The sequence below is a fragment of the Centroberyx gerrardi genome, chromosome 13, assembly GCF_048128805.1.
Source record: "Centroberyx gerrardi isolate f3 chromosome 13, fCenGer3.hap1.cur.20231027, whole genome shotgun sequence".
Classification (NCBI taxonomy): domain Eukaryota; kingdom Metazoa; phylum Chordata; class Actinopteri; order Beryciformes; family Berycidae; genus Centroberyx; species Centroberyx gerrardi.
Genome location: NC_136009.1, coordinates 24,893,314 through 24,914,196, shown reverse-complemented (window position 1 = coordinate 24,914,196; position 20,883 = coordinate 24,893,314). Strand labels below are relative to the sequence as shown.

Genomic DNA, 20,883 nt, shown 5'->3' with positions numbered 1-20,883 from the left:
AGACTGTTTAATTGAAAAGTCAAATTGTAAGTCACAATTAGCTGACTCTCCATATCATAGTGTACACCTATTTAATATTAAATACCAAAAAAATGTACATCCTGTTCCGACTGGAAATCCGTAGAATTACGGAAGCAAGACACCATTGAAATACTGTTTCCTTGTGACTTTAATAAATCATGAGCCAAATGCCTGAAATGTAAATGTAATGTGAATGTCATGTGATGTCTTTACGTTGTCAGGAGGCACGGCGTCCCGGCAGAAGGGTTTTCGGGGTTGTATCCGCTCCCTGCAGCTGAACGGCGTCACCCTGGACCTGGAGCAGCGGGCTCAGATCACCCCCGGGGTTCGGCCCGGCTGCCCGGGACACTGCAGCAGCTACGGCTCGCTCTGCCACAACCAGGGCCGCTGTGTGGAGAGAGCCAGCGGCTTCTACTGCGACTGTGGCCTGTCAGCCTACACTGGAGCCTTCTGCCACCGAGGTATACACACACACACACACACACACACACACACACACACTGGAGCCTTCTGCCACCGAGGTATACACACACACATACACACACACACACACAATGGAGCCTTCTGCCACAGAGGTATACACACACACACACACACACACACACACAATGGAGCCTTCTGCCACAGAGGTATACACACACACACACACACACACACACACACTGGAGCCTTCTGCCACAGAGGTATACACACACACACACACACACACTGGAGCCTTCTGCCACAGAGGTGCACACACACACACATACACACACACACACACACACACTGGAGCCTTCTGCCACAGAGGTACACACACACACACACTGGAGCCTTCTGCCACAGAGGTATACACACACACACACACACACTGGAGCCTTCTGCCACAGAGGTGCACACACACACACACACAAACACTGGAGCCTTCTGCCACAGAGGTATACACACACACACACACACACACACACACACACACACTGGAGCCTTCTGCCATAGAGGCATACACACATACACAAACACACACAGACACATACACACACTGGAGCCTTCTGCCACAGAGGTGCGCGCACACACACACACACACACACACACACACACACACTGGAGCCGACTATTCCAGACACTTTGGCAGATAAACTCATTCACTTATTATTTTGCAGGTTCTCGCTTATTATAAAAGTAAATTTGTCATGTTACAGTATAACTGTTAATGTAATAACATCCCATTAACGTAATATAAGTTAACTACCATTCATGTAAAAAACTTTTTTCCTCTAAATGTAATAATTATTACATCACTGGGTCTTAGTGCCTTGACATTTAATTTTTTTAAAATGTAATCCATTTACAATGATCACCATAGAGCTCTTCATACATATTCATCCCTTTTTCAGACGTAGCACTGTAGATAACGACCAAAATTGTGAATGGATGATGGTCGTGTATTGGAATTTGAATTTGGATATTGTAGTAAAACCCAATGGGAAATGTATTACGTTAACAGGCTTATTACCCTATTAACTCCAAATTGTTACTGTGTTAATGGTTTATTATGTTAATGGCATGATATTATAATGGCTGTTGCAAAATGGCAGGGGAAATTTTGAAAGAAGCTGGATGAAAAAGTGACTTTCCTGTCCAGCTTCTACACTCAGCACCACATCCATGTTGTACAAGCAGACCGCAGTAAGCTGCAGTGTCTAAGAGTTTTAGTTCTTTGTGGAAACTCAACAAAGACCTTAAAAAGTTGAATCCATTTAAAGGGCTTATCCCATAATTTATTTCCCTTTCCCTCAGACAACATGGTGTTGACTAATGATGCCACATGCCTTGACCTCTCTGCAGGAGAGCTGTCGAACCGCTTTACAACACGCCGCACTGTGTCACATCACGCCTCACCATCCACCCCCCGCTGCTTTGCATTTAGCCGGCTCATATATCTCCTCAACCAAGGTTAAAGCTGTTTGGATATTATCTGTCGGCCCACGGCTCCTTCAGGAGGAGAACGGAGCAGCGGAGAGTCTGTAGATATTAGAGCGACCCTGAACCTCTGTTTCTCTATAAAGATGACTTCTAAACAGTCATTTACAGTGTGAGCTTCATGTCAAGGCAAGTCAGATTTATCTATACAGGGATTTTAATAGAGAAGATTCTCACAAAGTTCTTTACAGACCTCAAAGGACGCAAATACACATAAAAACTGCAGATAATGAAACAAGGGAAAATAAGAACGAGACAGAACGAGTTATTCACAAACTCCAAGAGATGGGGCCAGAGCTTGTGTGTGTGCGTGTGTGTGCGTGTGTGTGTGTGTGTGTGTGGATTCATATGTTTATCTGCTGCTGTCTAAAGGTTAAGAATCTAGATTATTCCAGAGAATCCTCTTACTGCACTTAACACATTAACAAGCTGCAACAAAGATGCACCGCAGTCTGTCATGGCTGACCGTTGAGGCTAAATTAACATCCAGCCTTCTCATATTTGCCCGACATGCAATAGTAGATGGAAAACTGGACTTCTTCACAGAACAACTTGTACGGACAGGTCTAAAGCACAATCATCAAACTAGACAGGTCAGCATGGGTCATCCTGAACTTCCAAAGCCAAAAACAAATCAGCTTAAAAACTCATTTATAGAGCCTCCAGCCAGTGGAACTCATTACCTACACACATTAAAGCGAATACCTATTCAAAAAATCACTCAAACAGAAACTAATGAGAGAGGCCTCACAACAGGAATGATGCCACCTGCTATGATGTTTTGTTTGGGATTTCAACTCATTAGTTTGTTTGATAACCTCTGTACATGCATTGGTTAAGTTATCTGATATTTTGATTACTTGACCTTTAATTATGTAATTTTTTTCTAGACTGACGGGGTGTCAGTCGATGTTTGTATGTCTGTTTATATGTCTGTATGCTGTCAGTGTTTGTATAATTTTATGTGGACCCCAGGAAGATTAGCAACCGCTGTAGCGGAAGCTAATGGGGATCCGAATAAAGGAATAAAGAAAGGAAAGGAACAAGCACCTAAAGCTGCCGTGTGACATCAAGGGTTTGATGCAAAGAGAGTCTGTTTGATGTGTATTTGAGTCTATTTTAGTACTGAGTGTCTATTTGATGTGTATTTGAGTGTATTTTAGCCATTCTGTTTGATGTTTCAGTCATCACAGTAACAATGAGTCATCACACTGAGCCAACACATCAGCAGGGCTTTATATGTGGGTTCAATATGTGAGTTCAGCAATCTTTACTTTTTTCAAAAGGACCCTCTTAGCCCTCTTCCCATCTATTATAGATATCTACTGTACTTATCGGCCGCATCATGCTACATCAAGGGCTTGATGCACAGAAAGTGTGTTTAAGTCTGTTTGATGTCTTAGTGAATCATCATATGAATACTTCAGCTCCGTGACGCACTATACCTGTGTTCAATATTTAAGTTCAGCTCTGTTTCCTGCTGGAGAATCACAGACGATTCTGGTGCCGACATCAAAACTCTAAAAGACTATAATAGCCAAAATAATAGCCATAAAAGCTATAATTAGGAGCCAGGTTTCATGTTATTCTTATTTTTCATTTTTTTCTCGCCTGTCTGTCGGTATTTTGAGGATAGCTTTGTTTTCTCTAGCAATCTAATTAAGCAGTGCAAAGTTGCTGTAAATATTATATTGAGCAGCAGCTTCCCTGGGAAATTTGTTATATTGTTGAAACAGTGCAGAGTTACTGTAAATATATGTGTTGTGCTATGCCTGGGAACTTAATTATTCACTTCCTGGCAATATTCAACATTGCAGGAAAAATATAGATATGTTAATATAAAGTGAAATGAAGTGTTTATGCAGGATAAAAACTCTCCAAGCAATCTACCAACAAAACAAAACAAAACAAAAAAGGCCTTTTTGATATAATTAGGGCTGGGAACCACTGGAATTTTGTTAATTCTGCTGCCGGTTTGAATTCCTGAGGTTCAGTACTAGACTAGTTCTGAAACGATATATGAAATGGAGAATTATTTTCTGTAGAATCATCTAACGCTCAGTTGATTTTCAGCATATAAATAATCATAAAGTAGTAGAGATTCTACCAATGCCAGTTCATACTTCAAAATATTACTGAAATCGTTAAAAGGTGTAGTTTTGCACTGTGCAGCTCTAAATAAAGTGGGGGGCAGGATGGGTGGCAGGTTCTTGTAATGGTTAGAGAGAGTTGCCTGTAACCAGAAGTTCACAGGTTCAATCCCTGCAAGTAAAGTAAATCCCAGCCAGTATGTATATCGGCAACTACGCATCTTGCCCAAGTGCACCTTCAGCAAGAATCCCCGAATTTGTGCCTGCTCACCCATTCACTGTAAGTCGCTCTGAATAAGTGCATCAGCTTAACGCCTAAAATGCAGAATATAAATCTGCTTCAGATACAAGGAAGAGGAATTTCTTTGTTGTTTCCTCTCCTCCAGAGGTGCCAGCCAATTTCAAAACTGTACAAACAGCAACACAAGAAATCAATGGCAACCCATCTTCTGAAAATATCAAAATGTATTTATTTGGCTATTGCATCTTGCAAGGTTAAAAGGGTTTGGATGTGTTTTTAATCTTGCAAGATGTAATAGCCAAAAAATAATAGCTTTTTCATGCAGTATTTTCAGTAAAGAGAGTCGCCTTGGATTTTTTTTTTATCCTTGTTTTGCCAGCGTTGCCCCATTTCTACAAAAGAGCGCCTCTCATTTCTACACTCTCCAAGCCAAAAGCAGCGTTCCTTTCCCTTGACTATTTTTATACAAACAGCATTTTTGATATTGGTAATTAAAAACATCTGCCATCTCTCCAGTTTGTAATGAGCCTCTCTGTTGTCGCTTCCCTTCCTTCAGAGATGTCAGCCAGCTTCGGAATACATTTTTTTTAATATTGGTAATTAAAAACCAGTGCAGATGATAGCCCTACCTCCAGTTTGTAATGAGACTCTCTGTTGCCGCCTCCCTTCCCTCAGAGGTTTCAGCCAGCTTCAAGTCGGAGACGTCGGTCAGCTACACCTTCAAGGAGCCGTACGAGTTGAGCAGGAACAGCAGCGCTCTGCCCTCCTCCATCTACTCTGACATGACGCTGAGAGGAGAAAACATCTCCCTGAGCTTCAGGACGGGCCAGAGTCCGGCTCTGCTGCTCTACGTCGGCTCCTACTACAGAGAATACCTGGCCCTGCTTATCAACAAGCACGGTGAGGAGGAGGGGGGCTTTTATTTTGAAGGAGTTTTTCCACAAGGTTGTTCAAGCTTGAGGTTGAGTGCCTTGTTTTTATTTAAATCTTCTTCTACACATCTCCTCCCTCTTTGTTGACCTCCTCTTATCTCCTTTTCTCCTCCTCTCCTCTCCTCTCCTCTCCTCTCCTCTCCCCTCTTCTCCCCTCTTCTCCTCTCCTCCTCTCCTGTCCTCTCCTCCTCTCCTCTCCTCTCCTCTCCTCTTCTCTCTCCTCCTCTCCTCTCCTCTCCTCTCCTCTTCTCTCCCCTCTTCTCCTCTCCTCTCCTCCTCTCCTGTCCTCTCGTCCTCTCTTCTCCTCTCCTCTCCTCTCTTCTCCTCTTCTCTCTCCTCCTCTCCTCTCCTCTCCTCAGGTTGTTCAAACATGAGGTTGAGTGTCCTCTTTCCACACCATCTCTACTCACTTAATCTTATCTCTCTTTCCCTTTTCCTCTGATTCCTCTCTCCTCTTCCTCTCCTCTCCCCTCCTCTCCTTCAAACATGAGGTTGACTGTCTCTCTATTATTTATAAAAAGCTTCTCACACACCTCTCCTCCTCTTTGTCTCTGAGTTTTCCACTCATTATCCACCTTCTATACATCTCTTTCTCCAATTCCCTCCAAGTCTCTTGCTCATCTGTCCTATCCCTCCTCTTCCATCTAATTACATCCCTTTACCTTTTCTTTCTATTTTTTCCCCTTTCCTTTTTTGTCATTTCTTCTCCATTCATATCATTTTTATCCACTTTGTTCAAACTGGAGATTAAGAATCTTGTTAAAAGACTTTCTTTTACACCATGCTCCCTCTTCCTCTCACAACTTTCTCCAATTACTTGGCTCTCTTCTTCTACTCTTTCAGCACCATCTCTCCTCACTTCATCTGATCTCTCCTCCCCTTTTCCCTCTGATTCCCTTTTCCTCCTCTTCCTCCCCTCCTCCTCTCCTCTGCTCTGCAGCTTTACCAGATCCATTAGGTTTTCTTAGGATTAGGATTCTTACTCTCTCTGGATTCGGCCCGTCAGCCTCTGCTGCCTCTCGATCCGTCCAGCCAGGCCGGCTATTATGTCTTGTCTCAGGCTGAAAGAAACTGTTCGCTGGTCTTATCCTTGGTCTTATCACTAAAACCTCAGGAGTGATGCTTAGGGAATAACAGTTTGGTTGGTCACAAATGGGTGGCAAGTCAGTCTACTGCTGAATAAAACAATAGAAAACTTGCTGATGTGTTTTATAAACTTCTGAGTCTAATAATCATGTTGTGAGTTCAGCTTTTAAGAGTAGTAGGAGGTAATTTGAATCTAAAATGACATTTTCAGCAGTGAAACTTAATGGAAGTAGCACTTTGCAGCTAGATTAGCTGTAAATGGATTTTCCTGGTCTTAATGACTCAGAGAAAGCTGACGGACAGCCGGGCATTAGGGTTGCCACGCTGATCGAGTAGTCGCAAGGTAAGTGCACTTATACCGAAGTGTCTAATTAAATCCCTGAGAGCTTTCTCTTGTTGGCTTATTTCTTCTTCCTCATTCCCTCTGATGCAGTTCCCCCTCTTCAGCCCAAACACTGAAACTCTCCGCCAATCACTTCAAGATTTCATATATTCATTATTAGAATCAGTAGTTAGCTAGATGAGCTATGAAACCAAATAGTTATTCAATTATTTATTAGTATGTGCACCTTTGTAAGAAAAATATGAATTTATTGAGTTGTAATCATGAGGTTTTTATATGGGATTAAGTATTTTACTGTTGTTTGAAGTGATAATTTGCATGCAGAGCAAAATAATAAAAGTTTTTGAAGGACGATGCGTGATTTCTTATCCCTCCCTTTCATCTGTAAAGTCTGAAGACATCACAGGGCTTTCATCAAATCCGAATATTAAGAAATTAATTAGATTTAGAGTGGTGTTATTGATAGGGAATTAGCACTAATCCTTTTAATATTGAAAGCTTTATTAATACAGCTACTGCTCATTGAGATTCACATTTATCATTGAAGTGGTAAATGCATGTTTATGGAGATAAGCTATGATAAGAGGAAAAGACCAGGACAATTTACCATATATATACTGTATATATTGTACAATTAATAATGTGTGCTAATGGTTTGTTCTCCTATTATAATGATTTGTCTTTCTGAACGTTTACCTGCCTTTTTCTGTGAGCGGGTCGCATAAAGTAACACTGTGTTTTTGATGTTTTGTGTGTCTGTATGTGTGTGTGTGTGTGTGTGTGTGTGTGTGAAGATAAGCTGGAGGTCAGATACAAGCTGGACAGCAGCAGAGATGCTGAGGTGTTGAGGAGCAGAGTGAGGAGTCTGGCCAACGGACAGCTACACACTGTTACCATCAGGAGACTGGCAGACACTGTCTCTGTCCAGGTAACACACACACACACACACACATTACACACACTCTGTACAGTTATAAGTTACACAGGATTCAAATATCCTGGAGCATGGTTTAAGGCCTGGCTTTGTATTCCTACAGAGACTTAACCAAAGTTTACTGATTGTTTGGCCTTTTTTTGGGTGCAGTCTTTAAGTTTGTGAGCATGTCCAAGACTGCCAAATATCAGATTACAGTCAGACCCAAGCAGCTAAGGGCAGATTCTGGGTCAGTTTGTCTGAGAATCCGTGTTCCATAATGCCAGTTTGTTTCATGATCATGATTGGTCAAAGGAGCAACCTATCTCAAAGATAAACACTTTACTCTTTACTGATACAAATGACACACACACACACACACACACACACACACACACACCCCTCCCTGTGTGCAGCATGGTACAGTACTGTGCTGTTCCTCTCAGCCATAATAAAGCCTCAGTCAGCACTTCCCTCTCACTTCAGCCACCAGCAGCTGCTGTCCCGGATGCAGCTACGGCAGGGCAGCAGGGACAAACTACACACAGCAACAGCAACCAGCCCTGGATGAAATATGAGGTGTCTTAATCTTATTTAGATCTACTGAATCTCTATCCTGTTAACAACGGCCTCAGATGATGTATGAGATGAAACCTCATCTAACCTGGATCCAGCAGCCTGACTGACTGTGTAATTATCAGCAGCCTCGGGTGAAATACAAGGTGACCTCATCTTGTGTGGATCCAACCCTGGTTCCCTGTATTGTGTGAGCCTCCAGTGAAATATGAGTTGCAGCTCATCTTGCCTGTTTCCATCGCCTTGAATCATTATATTGTCAGCAACAGACTCTGAACGGCAACTGGAGTTTCATGCTGTTTCCTGACGTCCAGCAGCCTCTCTGTCTTCAAACCACATATTCTGTGACTCCACACTAGTCCCAGAGTGGACGACATCATCTACTCCCATTAGCAGATGTCCCACTGAAAAATGACTTTCTGAAACCCAAATCCCTGTGGGCCACCAATACACTGTGTCATCTGTCTCTATACTTCTATCAGAGGCCAGTCTGCAGTGTTTTCCTCCAAGGCCTTCATCTTCTTCTTCATCTCACAACTTGCTCCAGTTAGTTCACTTTGTTCAGACACTCATGGAGATCATAACAACATGAAGAAATCTATTCCAACATGCTATATACAGGATATCCATTTTAGGAAAAACAAAAACATTACGTGAACTTTAGCTTTCAATATCTCTAGAATATACAGTATGTCTGTAAAAGTGTTTGTCAACCAACAACTTACAATAAATCTATTTTAACTTCCCATCATCTACCATAAATTCATGGTCCATAATTATGGTAGATTATATTTCGTTTAGGTGTAGGAGTAGGTTTCATACTTTTCGAATGGTGGGGATCTTCCTTTAGAAAGAAACTCTATACAGGGATCTGTTGGTTTTCAGTATAAATTTTATTTAGGTAGAAAGTGTTTCACCTCCACCGGAGTTCAGGAGCAGTGAACATTAGCTGCCCTGAGCATCTGATGTTATCAAGTTAGACATTCAGCCGTTTTTCACAGCTCTCAATATCATAACTGTAATCAGGAAATTCTTTTTTTGAAGAGTATGACCCCAATTGCAGCAAGTAAGTGAGTGAGACCTACAGGTCAGTGGAGTGACCAGTATTGGTTGTGGACCATTTAAAAACTCATACAGAGTCAAACAGCACAAAAAAGAAAAAAAATGTTTTACCAAAGTGAATTTTCTCGAAGCTTTGGTGTTGAATGGAATTTAAAAATTTGGATTGGAACCTCAGTTCAGGGTCTGACTGGCTTTCCTCTCTCTGTTTAACCGCCTGCTTTCTTCTCCTCAGCCGCGTGCCGAGTCTCTCTGCAGAGCAGCTCTCATTAAAATAATCTCCAGTGGAGAATTTCACTCTCGATCACTGAAGGCTTGTCATTGAAAGTGTGGAGTCTGACGCTTGTTTCTCCTGCTGAGCTGATGAGATCAAACATGAAGGGAAACTCTCCAATACTACTCTTTCAATTCAACATTTGAAGAGTTCAGTTCCAAATTGAGATATTCACTATTTTGAAATAGTGACACCTACTCGGACAAAATGAGTGCAGGCTTGAAATTAAAACTCACTATTGAGTAATCTTTGAAGTTATTAGCTATCTTTAACCCTTTGCGTACAAAATAGTAGCATTTTAGAGGATGTAATGGTCTGTGTTTTCTAGATAAGAATTTTTTTTTAAATATCTTGCATTTTAGAATGAAACTGTACGTTGCGATCGAGCCAGAACTTCCTCAGAGTATTAAATGTCCATAGAAAGATCAATGTGTAGAAATGCATTAAGTACTTAAGTAAGTGCTTACTTAAGTTAAGGTATGACACAATTGCAACAATAATCAGTTAATTCATGATCTCGAGAAAACCACATTTTGTTATCTCATGGTAATGAGACTGTGATATTGAGATAACAGGAGAAAAATAAAAATGAATCACGGCTGCTCGTAGCTTCCATACAAAAGACTATATACAGTATGTTTTAAAACATTGCTACCTGAAACTTATTACTCTGATTCTTTTCCCAGAAATAGGACTCTCTTTGAAGCATAGGCCTTCAGATGATTCATTACTTAAATAATAATAATCCATAATTTGCTTTACTTTCATGCCAGCAATCATTTTGTTAGAGAAGGTGCCAATTTCTTCAAATGGTGCATATCTCGATTTAGACTGACACTCTTGAAATATAAATTTAAATCAAATACAGTGTCATCATAGAAATACCAGAAAATACCAAAAGATATTGTACATCAGGTAAAGAAAGTGTTTACATTGAGATTTTGGAGTCACTCTCTCGTTTCTCCTGCTGAATTATTCTTAGTGTTTACAGAGCTGCTCTGCATGTACAGAGATTTATTCCTAAATGAAATATCCCTTAACTGAAAATGTTTCTTCTGCTCTGACAAAATAATTACTGGCATGAAAGTAAAACTCATCATTACTGAACTTATTAGTCATCTTGAGACGTTTTCTTACAAAACAGTAACATTTTAGATTATATAACAAGATGTACTTTTGAACTATTGAGCCCTTAACATCAGGTAACAATTTTGGAATAAAACTCTGTGTTCTTTCAGATCGACCAAAACGCCAGAGAAGACTTCAACCTGACATCTGATGGAGAATTCAACGCGATCAAGTCGCTGGTTCTGGGCAGAGTGCAAGGTGAGTGAGGAGGCAGTAAAAGCAGAGTCAAGGCCTTTCTAGTTACACAGCACTCAGACAGGCTCATTTGAATAACAGCGCTGAGATGTTTACCTCATCTGACGACCTGCTACACTGAACTAGCACTTTCTAAAGAAATCAAAAGAAATAAATACAGCTGGAGCTCTTTGTACCAAGATGAAAATACTATTCAAATCATCATAAAGAGTGTACTTGCCCTGAGTAGCCTTGAGTCGAGATATAAACAGAAAACTAGCCGCATCATTTATAAGGTATTGTGTTACATTTCTTTTCAGCCTTAATTATTTAATTCAGAGCAACTTGCTGTGATGAGCAGGTTCAGGTTTGAGTGTTTTGCCCAAGGACAGTTACACAGTTTTGGTGTTGATGGACACACACTGGCTACTGCAGGAACCAAATCTGTGATCTTTCATTTACGTGACGATCTCTCTAACTACTAGGGATACTAGCGATTTTACTTCTTATGTATTCACCACAATGTTGAATAATGCAGTCTTTATTGCTGTTGTCTGGCTCTCTGACCTGGAGAAGTGGACCACTTCAGATGGCTTTGATGGTCATAACTTTAAAATAGGACCTTCCACTTTCTATGGTAATTAGGAGAGAAAGAAGAGAGTACTTAAGCTTACATTAAAGTTGAACAGAAACACAGTCAAACACAGCGCCACATACAAATGTATGTATACTCACTCGCTTTGTTTGTTTATTTACACTGAGAAGTAACTGTAACCTAGGCAAACCGAAAATTGCAGTGACAAAAAACAACAACAGTAGCTGCTGGTTTTGAAACCATTTGATCGGTCATAAAGGTGCAGAAATCCCCTAACAATCTCAGCAACCCGAGCCTCAAAAGGAATAATTCAGAGATTTTTTTTAAAAGTTTTGAAAGCACCTTGCAAGAAGAATTAGCTAGTGTGGGGGCAGAGTCAGTCTTTTGGGGAGAAGAAGTGGGGTGGGTGGGGTCAGGGTAATCCAGGAAATCAGACTGTCCAATCCAGCCTTTATATACCTTCACATATCTCTGCACAATCTCTATAGGACCGAACAGCATAAAAGCCATTTGATGCACATATCGCACCCTGAGTTTCCCTTTAAATTCCCTTTAAATGTTTCAGCTTCAAACATTTTCTCCATACTGTATGACAGTGTCACATCCATATTCTGTATCTGCTCGTTCCAACGCTTCATTGAAGCTACAGCTGCTTATATTGAGTGAAATAATCAAACCCAAGATGCCATTTTTTATGGTTGCACCATTACATCAAATGGAAAAAAATCCAGATGTTTGTGCACCATTATATACACATGTTCCTGTTATTCAGCATGACATATTTGGTATCTTTGGAAAACTTGGATACCTAGAATTTAAACCTTGGAAACCTAGAATTTAAAATAAAGTTTTGTGGGTTTGAGCAAATCTTGGCTGAGAAACGTGTTTGTAATGATGGTCCTGCATGAGGGACTTTAGGGTAGAAGTGGTTTTAAGCATGAGTGGTCCCTATGGGAATTGAACCCTTAACTTTGGGTGTGTTAATGCCATACTTTGCCCATTGAGCCATGCAGTGCTGGAGTGCCTGTTAAAGGGATAGGGACCTGTAACAGTCAGGGTGAGACTGTAATTGGCTCTGTTATGACTTATTCATGTTCTCTTTGAACAGTGTCATCAGAGAGTCAGACTGAAATATAAGTTGTTAATAACATGAGGGGCTGAGCGGCCCGAGGCTGCAGGCTCAACTCCCTGACCAGGGACACTTACAGAGACTGCAGTGTCATTTTAAAAGGAAACGCTAACTCCTCTTAGTAAAAATTTTGTCTGACAATTTGCATCAGCTTTTTAGAGACACCCAGCATGTAATTATATCTTAATTTACAATGTAGTGTTAGTGTTAGTGTTGCAGTAGGTTTAGACTGATACATTGGTTTGTCAATATTGGACTGAGATTGGCCTTTTATTAAAAATCGAATATCAGACAGTCATTATTTTCCACTGCCGATGTGATGGAGATGATGCAGTTTGATTACATATTTATTGTATGAATGATCAATATTACAGTGGTTGTCTATGGGAAGCCTTTAACCTCAAAGGTTTTGATTGGATTCCACACAAGTATGCATGAATATGTTGTAGGATTATTATTATTGTTTTTCCTTTTTCTTTTTCTTGGGTTTCAATGGAGACTTTTAGTGTCCCATGGTCGAATTGCGGGTTGAGGGTTTTCCACCATGCCAAGGAAAACATTCTGGGGGAAACACTGGATAATTGTAATTGTTTGGAAATTTTTGGCATGAAAATGGTCAAAATATTGGCTATCGTCAGCTACAATCCAAAAAATATTGGTATCGGTATTGGCCATCACAAACTCATATCACTGATTGGTAATTTCAGACAGTTTAACCAACCATACAATATTAAAATTCATGTTTCAAGTCAGGCACACACGGCACGCAGAGTCAGATCACGAGCAGAAAAACGGCAGGAAAGTAGATTTTCTGTCTTTCGGTGCCAAGCCTGTCATCCATCAGACTAACTAATGGAGCTGGAAGGAATACAGAGAGAGAGAGAGAGAGAGAGAGAGAGAGGGGTTCAGAGAGAGAGAGAGAGAGGGGTTCAGAGAGAGAGAGAGAGAGAGAGATCTGTCCTGGTAAACCAACAGCCTCCTCTCAGTCTTCTGAACAGCCACTGCTGCAGCTGCTTACAGCAGTAATGTTTGGTTTCACAGCTGCTGTTTACACTGCTGTGGAGGAGTAGAGGTGAATAATGAAGGGATGTAAGTCAATAAAATGAACAGATAGGGACAAGCGTAAGCATCTGTCTTGTGGAGTGATAGACACAGACTGGAGGCTGAATCAATGACAGCCAGTCTACAGTAATGAGGGTGTGTGGGTGTGATTCTTTAGTACTGGATGATGGATTATGGCACCTGAGTTGATGCCAGTCCGTCTCCTGCTACTACTGTCCCACTCTGGAGGAAATAGAGAAATCTATAACAGAGATATATAATATAATGAATGGATTTGACTCAGCATAATGAATGAATCGTGGTGTGTGTGTGTGTGTGTGTGTGTGTGTGTGTGTGTGTGTGTGTGTGTGTGTGTGTGTGTGTGTGTGTGTGTGTGTGTACTTGTCAGACACACAGGCTGGAGGCTTAATCGATGGAAGTCAATCTACTGCCACTACTGTCCCAGTCTGAGGGATAATAGGGGAATCTGTAGCAGAGTCAATAAACCTGTTAATTTATGTCATGGCTATTTATTGAGCTAGGTTGTGGCGGGGTGGACTAGTGGTTTGAGAGATTGTCCTGTAACCCAAAGATCACAGGTTTAATACCCAGCATGCAGCCATGTGTGTCGCCGAAGTGTCCTTGAGCAAAACACTGAAGCCCTACCTGCTCACTCATTGTAAATCGCTCTGGATAACAGGTAAAAACATCAGCTAAATGACAAAAAATGTAATCATGCCTCTTTCTTTTCAGGGAATCAGTCAATGCATGGTTCACTCACCAGCTTCTCTCTCTCTTTCTCTCCCTCAAGTACATTTATTGGCATGAATGAAGAAATCCAACTACAGAGCTTAATATAACAGGCACTAAATTACATTATGCTGCTACTCTATAGAAACAATCAGAAAATTTAAATCAGGAGTAAATGAAATAAATCAGTTTCCGAGTTTGTAGCATGCTGAGACAATTTTCCACTTTAAGTTTCATGACATTGGAGAGCAGAGAAAAAAATCAGGGTAGTATTTGATTCTTATTTCCACAAATTTTGGACTGTCGGTCTCAAGCAGTTCACAATGCTGACACAGTCTCTCTCTCTCTCTCTCTCTCTCTCTCTCTCTCTCTCTCTCACTCTCTCTCTCTCTCTCTCTCTCTCTCTCTCTCTCCCTCCAGACTCTGATGAGTTGGATCCAGATCTGGCCCGGTTGTCCTCTCTAGGTTTTGCAGGCTGTCTGTCAGTGGTTCAGTTTAACTCCATCAGTCCTCTGAAAGCGGCTCTGCTCCACCCGGACAGCAGTCCTGTCCTCATCACCGGCCCGCTGGTCCAGTCCAACTGCGGCTCCTCCGCTCCAGCCAATCCCTACGCAGCAGAAAACACACACCACCTATCAGGTAAGAGGGGAGGAGTCAGGTTTGTCAGTTTGGGTTTACAAATTGAAAATCAAGGATGCATTATTGGCATGATATGTCAAGACTTAGCAATATTGTAGGAGTGATTTACAATACATTTAAAATTGACTCTCTACTAGGTGGTTGGTTTTCTAGGTTCTTTAGGTTGGTTTTCTAGGAGTTTTAGGTTTATCACATAGGTTTGCCATTACGTTTTCTCACAGAACTTTGTAGGTTATCAAATTATTAGAGGTGTTGTTTCTATTTTCTTTTTTCTGGTAGGAATAGAGCTGAAATGTCTCATGGTAATCCTAAATTAAATTTGTTTTTCCCCATTCTCTTTTAGCATAACTGCGGTTCCACGCATTCAATCAGTCCTAGAACGTACGAGGCAAAGCAAATGGCTAATCTAAAAGCTGTTTGCCTTTTGAAATTTAAGAACAGCCCGATCAAGTCAAAAGTACAAGACTGTGTACATAGCAGCCTTAGCCCAGAACTGGACAACAGGATACATAAAAACCACAAGAAGCCACAGTCAGTGCGGTTGACAGTGGCAACGATGGTGCAATGCTGTGTGCCAGATTGCAAGTTCTTATTTTTGGCTCGACTTGACAAGCCTTGCTAGTTTGTTCATTATCCAGCCTCCTCATAGTATAGCATGACAACCCACACTGCTCAACATGTGTGGATTTGTCATGATTTTTGCCTCTGCTAACACTTTTGTCAACTTCCTTTAAAGGAGGACACTAGAGCTGTTGGCGTGCAAACTGAGTAATAGGACACAGATTTCTTCTGATCATGTGATTGGTGGGGAGCTAGCAATGCTTGTGGTTATTACAGTTGTTGTCATGGAAATGTCAATACCTGACGGTGAAAAAGCAAAAAAGCATATTTCTCAAAACAGACTGTATTCGATGGCAATTACTGTCACACAATGAAATGTTTTCCTACCCAGTAGAGGACTCTTCACCTGCTTGATACCGTTATTACCTTACCGTTATTTACCGTTAATTATCATTACTGTTAATTGTCACTAATAGAATTACATTGAGTGGTTGGTTAACATGGGAAGAACTCTTGCAGAACCATGGAACCACAGCATATTCCAGCTTTATGTTTCTGCTTTTAAAATCAATAGCAATCTCTGACAGCTAACTCGCTAGTGATGCTACTAGTCTCTCTTAGTGCCTGTTAGCATAATCAAGAAGAGACATCCAAATATGTAAAAGTTGACATGGCTAACATCATGACAGCTTAAAGGAATAGTTCACCCAAAATTGAAAATTCTGTCATCATCTACTCACCCTCATGCCAAATGAAACACAGGTGAAGTTTGTCCATATAACACACAGGGAGGTTGCCAGCACAACTCCATAGCAGCCAAAAAAGCCAGTGAGGACCAGTTCTTCAGAGTTCCAAAAAGACCTGTATTTACACCATAATTTAGTGCAAATCTTAACTACAGCTGATTGATTTGCAACAAATAATGGTGTATAGGTCTTTCTATTCACAGTTTGATTGTTTGGCTGTTTTTGTTTTGGAACTCTAAAGAACCGGTCCCCATCGACTTCAGTTGTTTTGGAGAAGGCTGCTACCAAGTTGTGCTGGCAACCTCCCTGTGTGTTATATGGACTAACAAATTTCACCTGTGTTTCATTTGGCATGAGGGTGAGTAGATGATGACAGAATTTTCATTTTTGGGTGAACTATTCCTTTAACAAAAATACAATTAGATGTTTAAGTGTGGTTCACCGACAATCTAAAAATACACGTTTTGGATGGGACTCTATGAGCAGCATTTTATTTCCTATTGTCTTTTTCCATTTCTGTGTATCTTTTCTGGATGAGAGCTGCCTTTCAAACTCATAAAGAGCCTCTTAAGTACATACAGCATCCTCGTTGTTAAGGAGACTAATGACAATGTGGCCGATGAGTTAATTAATTTGGACCAGAGAGTTTCCACTGGCATATCTTTCCTCGAGGGCCGTCCTCATGCAGCTCCACGCTGCTGTAATAGTCTTTTGGAGAGGTGCTGTGGTATTCAATGGGCCCCATCTGCTCTGAATGATGATGCTATGATCTTGTCTCTGGGTTTCTCTCCTGTCTCTCTCTTTCCACTCTACTCTGTTTATCTTTTTCAACTTCTCTCATTTTCTCTCATTCTCTTCTCACTTTTCCTCTCATTTCTCTCCTCTCTTTTCTCTTGGGCCCTTTTGCTTTTCATTTTTGCTCTTCTATCTTTCTCCTTCACCTTCTCTTTCTCTGCTGTAGACCAGTCTGGTTCAGTGGGTTCAGGTCAACCTTTAGTCAATGCCATCAAGACTGACTCGGCTCTGATTGGAGGTACTGAACTGTTTCACCATGTTTTACTGTCATAATACCAGTTTACCACAACAGGAACTCGTTTCACCTTGTTTTAAGATTTTTATTGTCATAATACCAAATCTACTGGTAACTATTTCTTACTGTAGTGTAAGTATTGTAACAAGAACCTGATTTATCATGTTTCACTCTCATGAGGCCAGAACTGTTAACTGATAACTCCATATTGCAAATGATGCAAATGAACAGGATGTAGAACAGATTATTAATAATAATGACGTGGTGTTTTGTTTTTTTAACAAAGTGTCTAAGATCAAGTTTATAGATATACACAGATGTTGTGTATATTCCAAGCAGACCAAAGTGATGTGATTTAAAACTCATTTAAAACTTTGTTCCTCTGCCAGCACAGATTGATTCAAAGTGAAGACTGAAAAGGTTCAATCTATAAGAGTGCAGAGAGAAAAAAAGTGAGGCACAGTGAAAGTCATTTAAAACTGTCCATTGAATCAGCCTGATTATGTGTTTCACTGCACAAAGGGCAGCTCACCTAATTAAACCTCTGCAGAAATGACTTGCTGATGAAACAACTTTTTTTTGCTGTTATCTTCAAGCGCATGGTCATTTTATAATGTAATTCCGTATTAAATTGATTCCAGCAGTATTTTGGAATTCCAATTAGATGAAACTTGCTCTCATAATAATGAAATGTGCTGAACAGAATAGAAGAGTCCAGTGCCGTTCCAAAGATTTAAAATGCTGTTTAATGCATTAAAGTTAAATTAGTAAGATCATCAAAATGCTAGGAAATGAAATGACAGACCCAGGAGGGGAGAGATGGGTAGAAATTTTGTTCTGACTTCATAGCTTCATAAACCCTTTGAAAAACTTGACTGTTGCAAATTTTGTATATAGAAAAACTATGTCAGCAACACAAGTTACAGAAGAATAACACACATATGACAAAAGACAATTTTCTGCTATCTTTTTATTTTAAACTTCCTCTGCCTCCCAGGTGTGATAGCGGTGGTGATCTTTGTGATCGTGTCTGTCCTGGCGATAACGGCCAGATTCCTCTACCGGAGGAAAGAGACGTATCAGAACCAGGAAGTGAAGGGAGTGAAACCCGATGAAAGCCCCGAGTTCCCCTTCACCAGCAGCCAGGCCGACTCCCACAACGTCTCCGGTGAAAACCCGAAGGAGTATTTCATTTAAGCGGAGCCCCGGTCCTCCGGACGAGCCGGTGGCGCGGGAGCCGAGGAGACGGACGGGAGCGTCCCGCCGCCTCCCGCCTCAGGACTTCACTCTGCACTCTGAGCCGCTCACACACTCAGCTGGCAGCAGAGGCTCCACAGGAACAAGAACTATTCACACCGTTTTGTCTTTCGGTTGCTTTACTGTAAATACTGTAAATACTGCTGCAAACGAACAAAAGTGTTGGACTTATAAGGTGTTGATACTTTCAGAAACTGTAAATATTCAAAAAATGTAAATGTTGAATTCATGTCTTTATAACAATCGCTGGCTAATGACACTCTGTCATATTGAAAATGTTAGAAATATAGTAATTAATGGAGGTATTGGTATTTTTCATGGAGTGTGGTTCAGAGGATTCAAACACAACTTTCTTCTATGAAACTAGATGCCTAGTCTGCAGTCTGGATTGACTTTTAAGCATTTTTCTAAGAGAATGATGAATGCTTGAGTGTTCGCTTCACTGAAAGTAGAGATGTCTGAGCCATAATTAAGCTACTGGTGGACTGACATGGGCATTCGATTTACACTTTCTTTCTTTTCTTTTCTTTCTTTCTTTCTTTCTTTCTTCTCTAAAAACAAAAGCACAGCAAAAGCAGGGAACCAGAACACATCCATGAGCATTGAACGTTTCTAGTTTTCTATAGTTTATGCCGTCCTCTCAAAAGCCTTCATAAGTTATTCACTTTGCTTTTTCTTTGCATCATGCCTTAAATAAAAGTTTTCTGTTCCCTGCTGCCTGCCGCCTGCTGGGAGTTTCCTCCAGCAGCTCTCTAAACGTCTCTGAACAGTAAAGCTTTTAACACAGACGGCAGCAGCGACTCTGTAACACTGACTGTCTGTCACCTCCTTCTCTCCACACTGAGGCATTTAATGAGTTTTAGAAATGCTAATCTGCGTTGGTCTGACAGGTAGACTGTGATTCACTGGAAGCAGAGAGATGATCCGAAATCGAAAGAGAGATAATCAGAGACATGGATATGATGAAAAACAGCCTCTCTAATATTAATACTTGAAAATAAAGCAAATCCCTGCATGTCTTCATTCTGCTCATCCGTAAACAGTGCTGCTGATAGAGAGAGGATGAGGAGCAGGAAGAGGATCGACAGCAGCTGTTTATCAAACACACACCACTGTCTCTCTGCTAGACCCCAAAGCACAGATGGGATTTTAATGAGAAAAGTTGCAAAAACTTCAAAGTGCATTATTCATCTCTTTGTGTGTTTGTGAATTTTTTTTTTACCTCTCCACAGCAGGCCAGTCATTCTTTTATTTGTTTCTGTCATAGCTTTGTCATCACAGAGTTGATACCATGGTGAAGAAGCAGTAGCCATCATACAGTCTCACCGTTGTACATCTCTCTTGCATCAATTCTGCAGTAATACTGCAGCAGCCACTTGCTCCTCAAATATTGTGAGGTAGATCTGAACAGGTAACCTTGCCAGCCAGGTGATCTTGCAAATGAGTCACCATACGAGGCTGCTCTGTAAGCAAATTTCGTCCCTACAAAGCTAAAGGGCGGTAACTGTAAGAGGAAAACAGACTGAAACAGAAAACATTACTTCATTATCTTCATCTTCATTATCTCCTATCCTGACAAACGTGTTCTTGGTGCAGAAGTGCATGAGATATTGTTTAGTAGCACCTATAGGTCTAATTTTTGTTAAAATGAAATCTAAACTTAAGTCATGAAGTTTGGCCTTTGAAAAACACAAACAATGGTTACTGCTGTAAGGTCTGTAAGAGAAAACTTGTGTCTCAACCAACCAGGTCATACCATGTAACTAAAAAGAGAAAAAAAATCCAAATGAAACCCGGCTGACATGAAGGCAAACCAGTGGACAAAAGAGACTTTTAGTTATGGTGACAGTCCAGGCTCAACCCAGTGTTACTGTGATGGAGGCCTGTCATCTGTCAAACCATTATCAGTAGACAGAAGAATATCACAACAGTTGTATATTTGGACCTGCTTATGCCATTCTGCATACTGAAAATCATATTGAATCTTAAATTTGAGGAGTCAGTATTTTGGCTGACAGTGGTTTGGTTTCTTTTCTGACAATGCACCAGTTTTGGAGCTGAACTGAACAGTTATCAGTGTAACTATGATAATGTAATGGTACAGTATTGGTGATTGGTGAATAACAGTCATGTTAGTGAGTTTGAGTGACATGCCATAAAAAAAATATACAGATTTTAACTATATTCAGGTTGTTTGGTTACCGACAAAATCCTGTTTGATGAAAATAAAAATGTGCTTTTTCAGAGGTTGAGTATCATTTTCATTGTGCTTAGGGGATGTTTCCCCATATACTGTATGGATGAATGAATGAGTGTTAACACATACTCCATACATTCAT

General features: G+C 40.7%; 1 protein-coding gene across 2 annotated transcripts in view; it reads left to right on the top strand.

Moving 5' to 3' along the window:
• The window catches only part of LOC139917454 (contactin-associated protein-like 4), a 64,534-nt gene extending 46,050 nt beyond the window's left edge, over positions 1 to 18,484 (top strand). For both annotated transcript variants that reach the window (XM_078287445.1, XM_071906579.2), the window contains exons 16-22: positions 243 to 482; positions 4,987 to 5,211; positions 7,467 to 7,600; positions 10,733 to 10,820; positions 14,732 to 14,950; positions 17,219 to 17,290; positions 18,285 to 18,484. In XM_078287445.1, the coding sequence (XP_078143571.1) occupies positions 243 to 482; positions 4,987 to 5,211; positions 7,467 to 7,600; positions 10,733 to 10,820; positions 14,732 to 14,950; positions 17,219 to 17,290; positions 18,285 to 18,484 (1,178 nt within the window). The remainder of the gene's footprint in view (positions 1 to 242; positions 483 to 4,986; positions 5,212 to 7,466; positions 7,601 to 10,732; positions 10,821 to 14,731; positions 14,951 to 17,218; positions 17,291 to 18,284) is intronic.
• Positions 18,485 to 20,883: the final 2,399 nt, after the last annotated feature.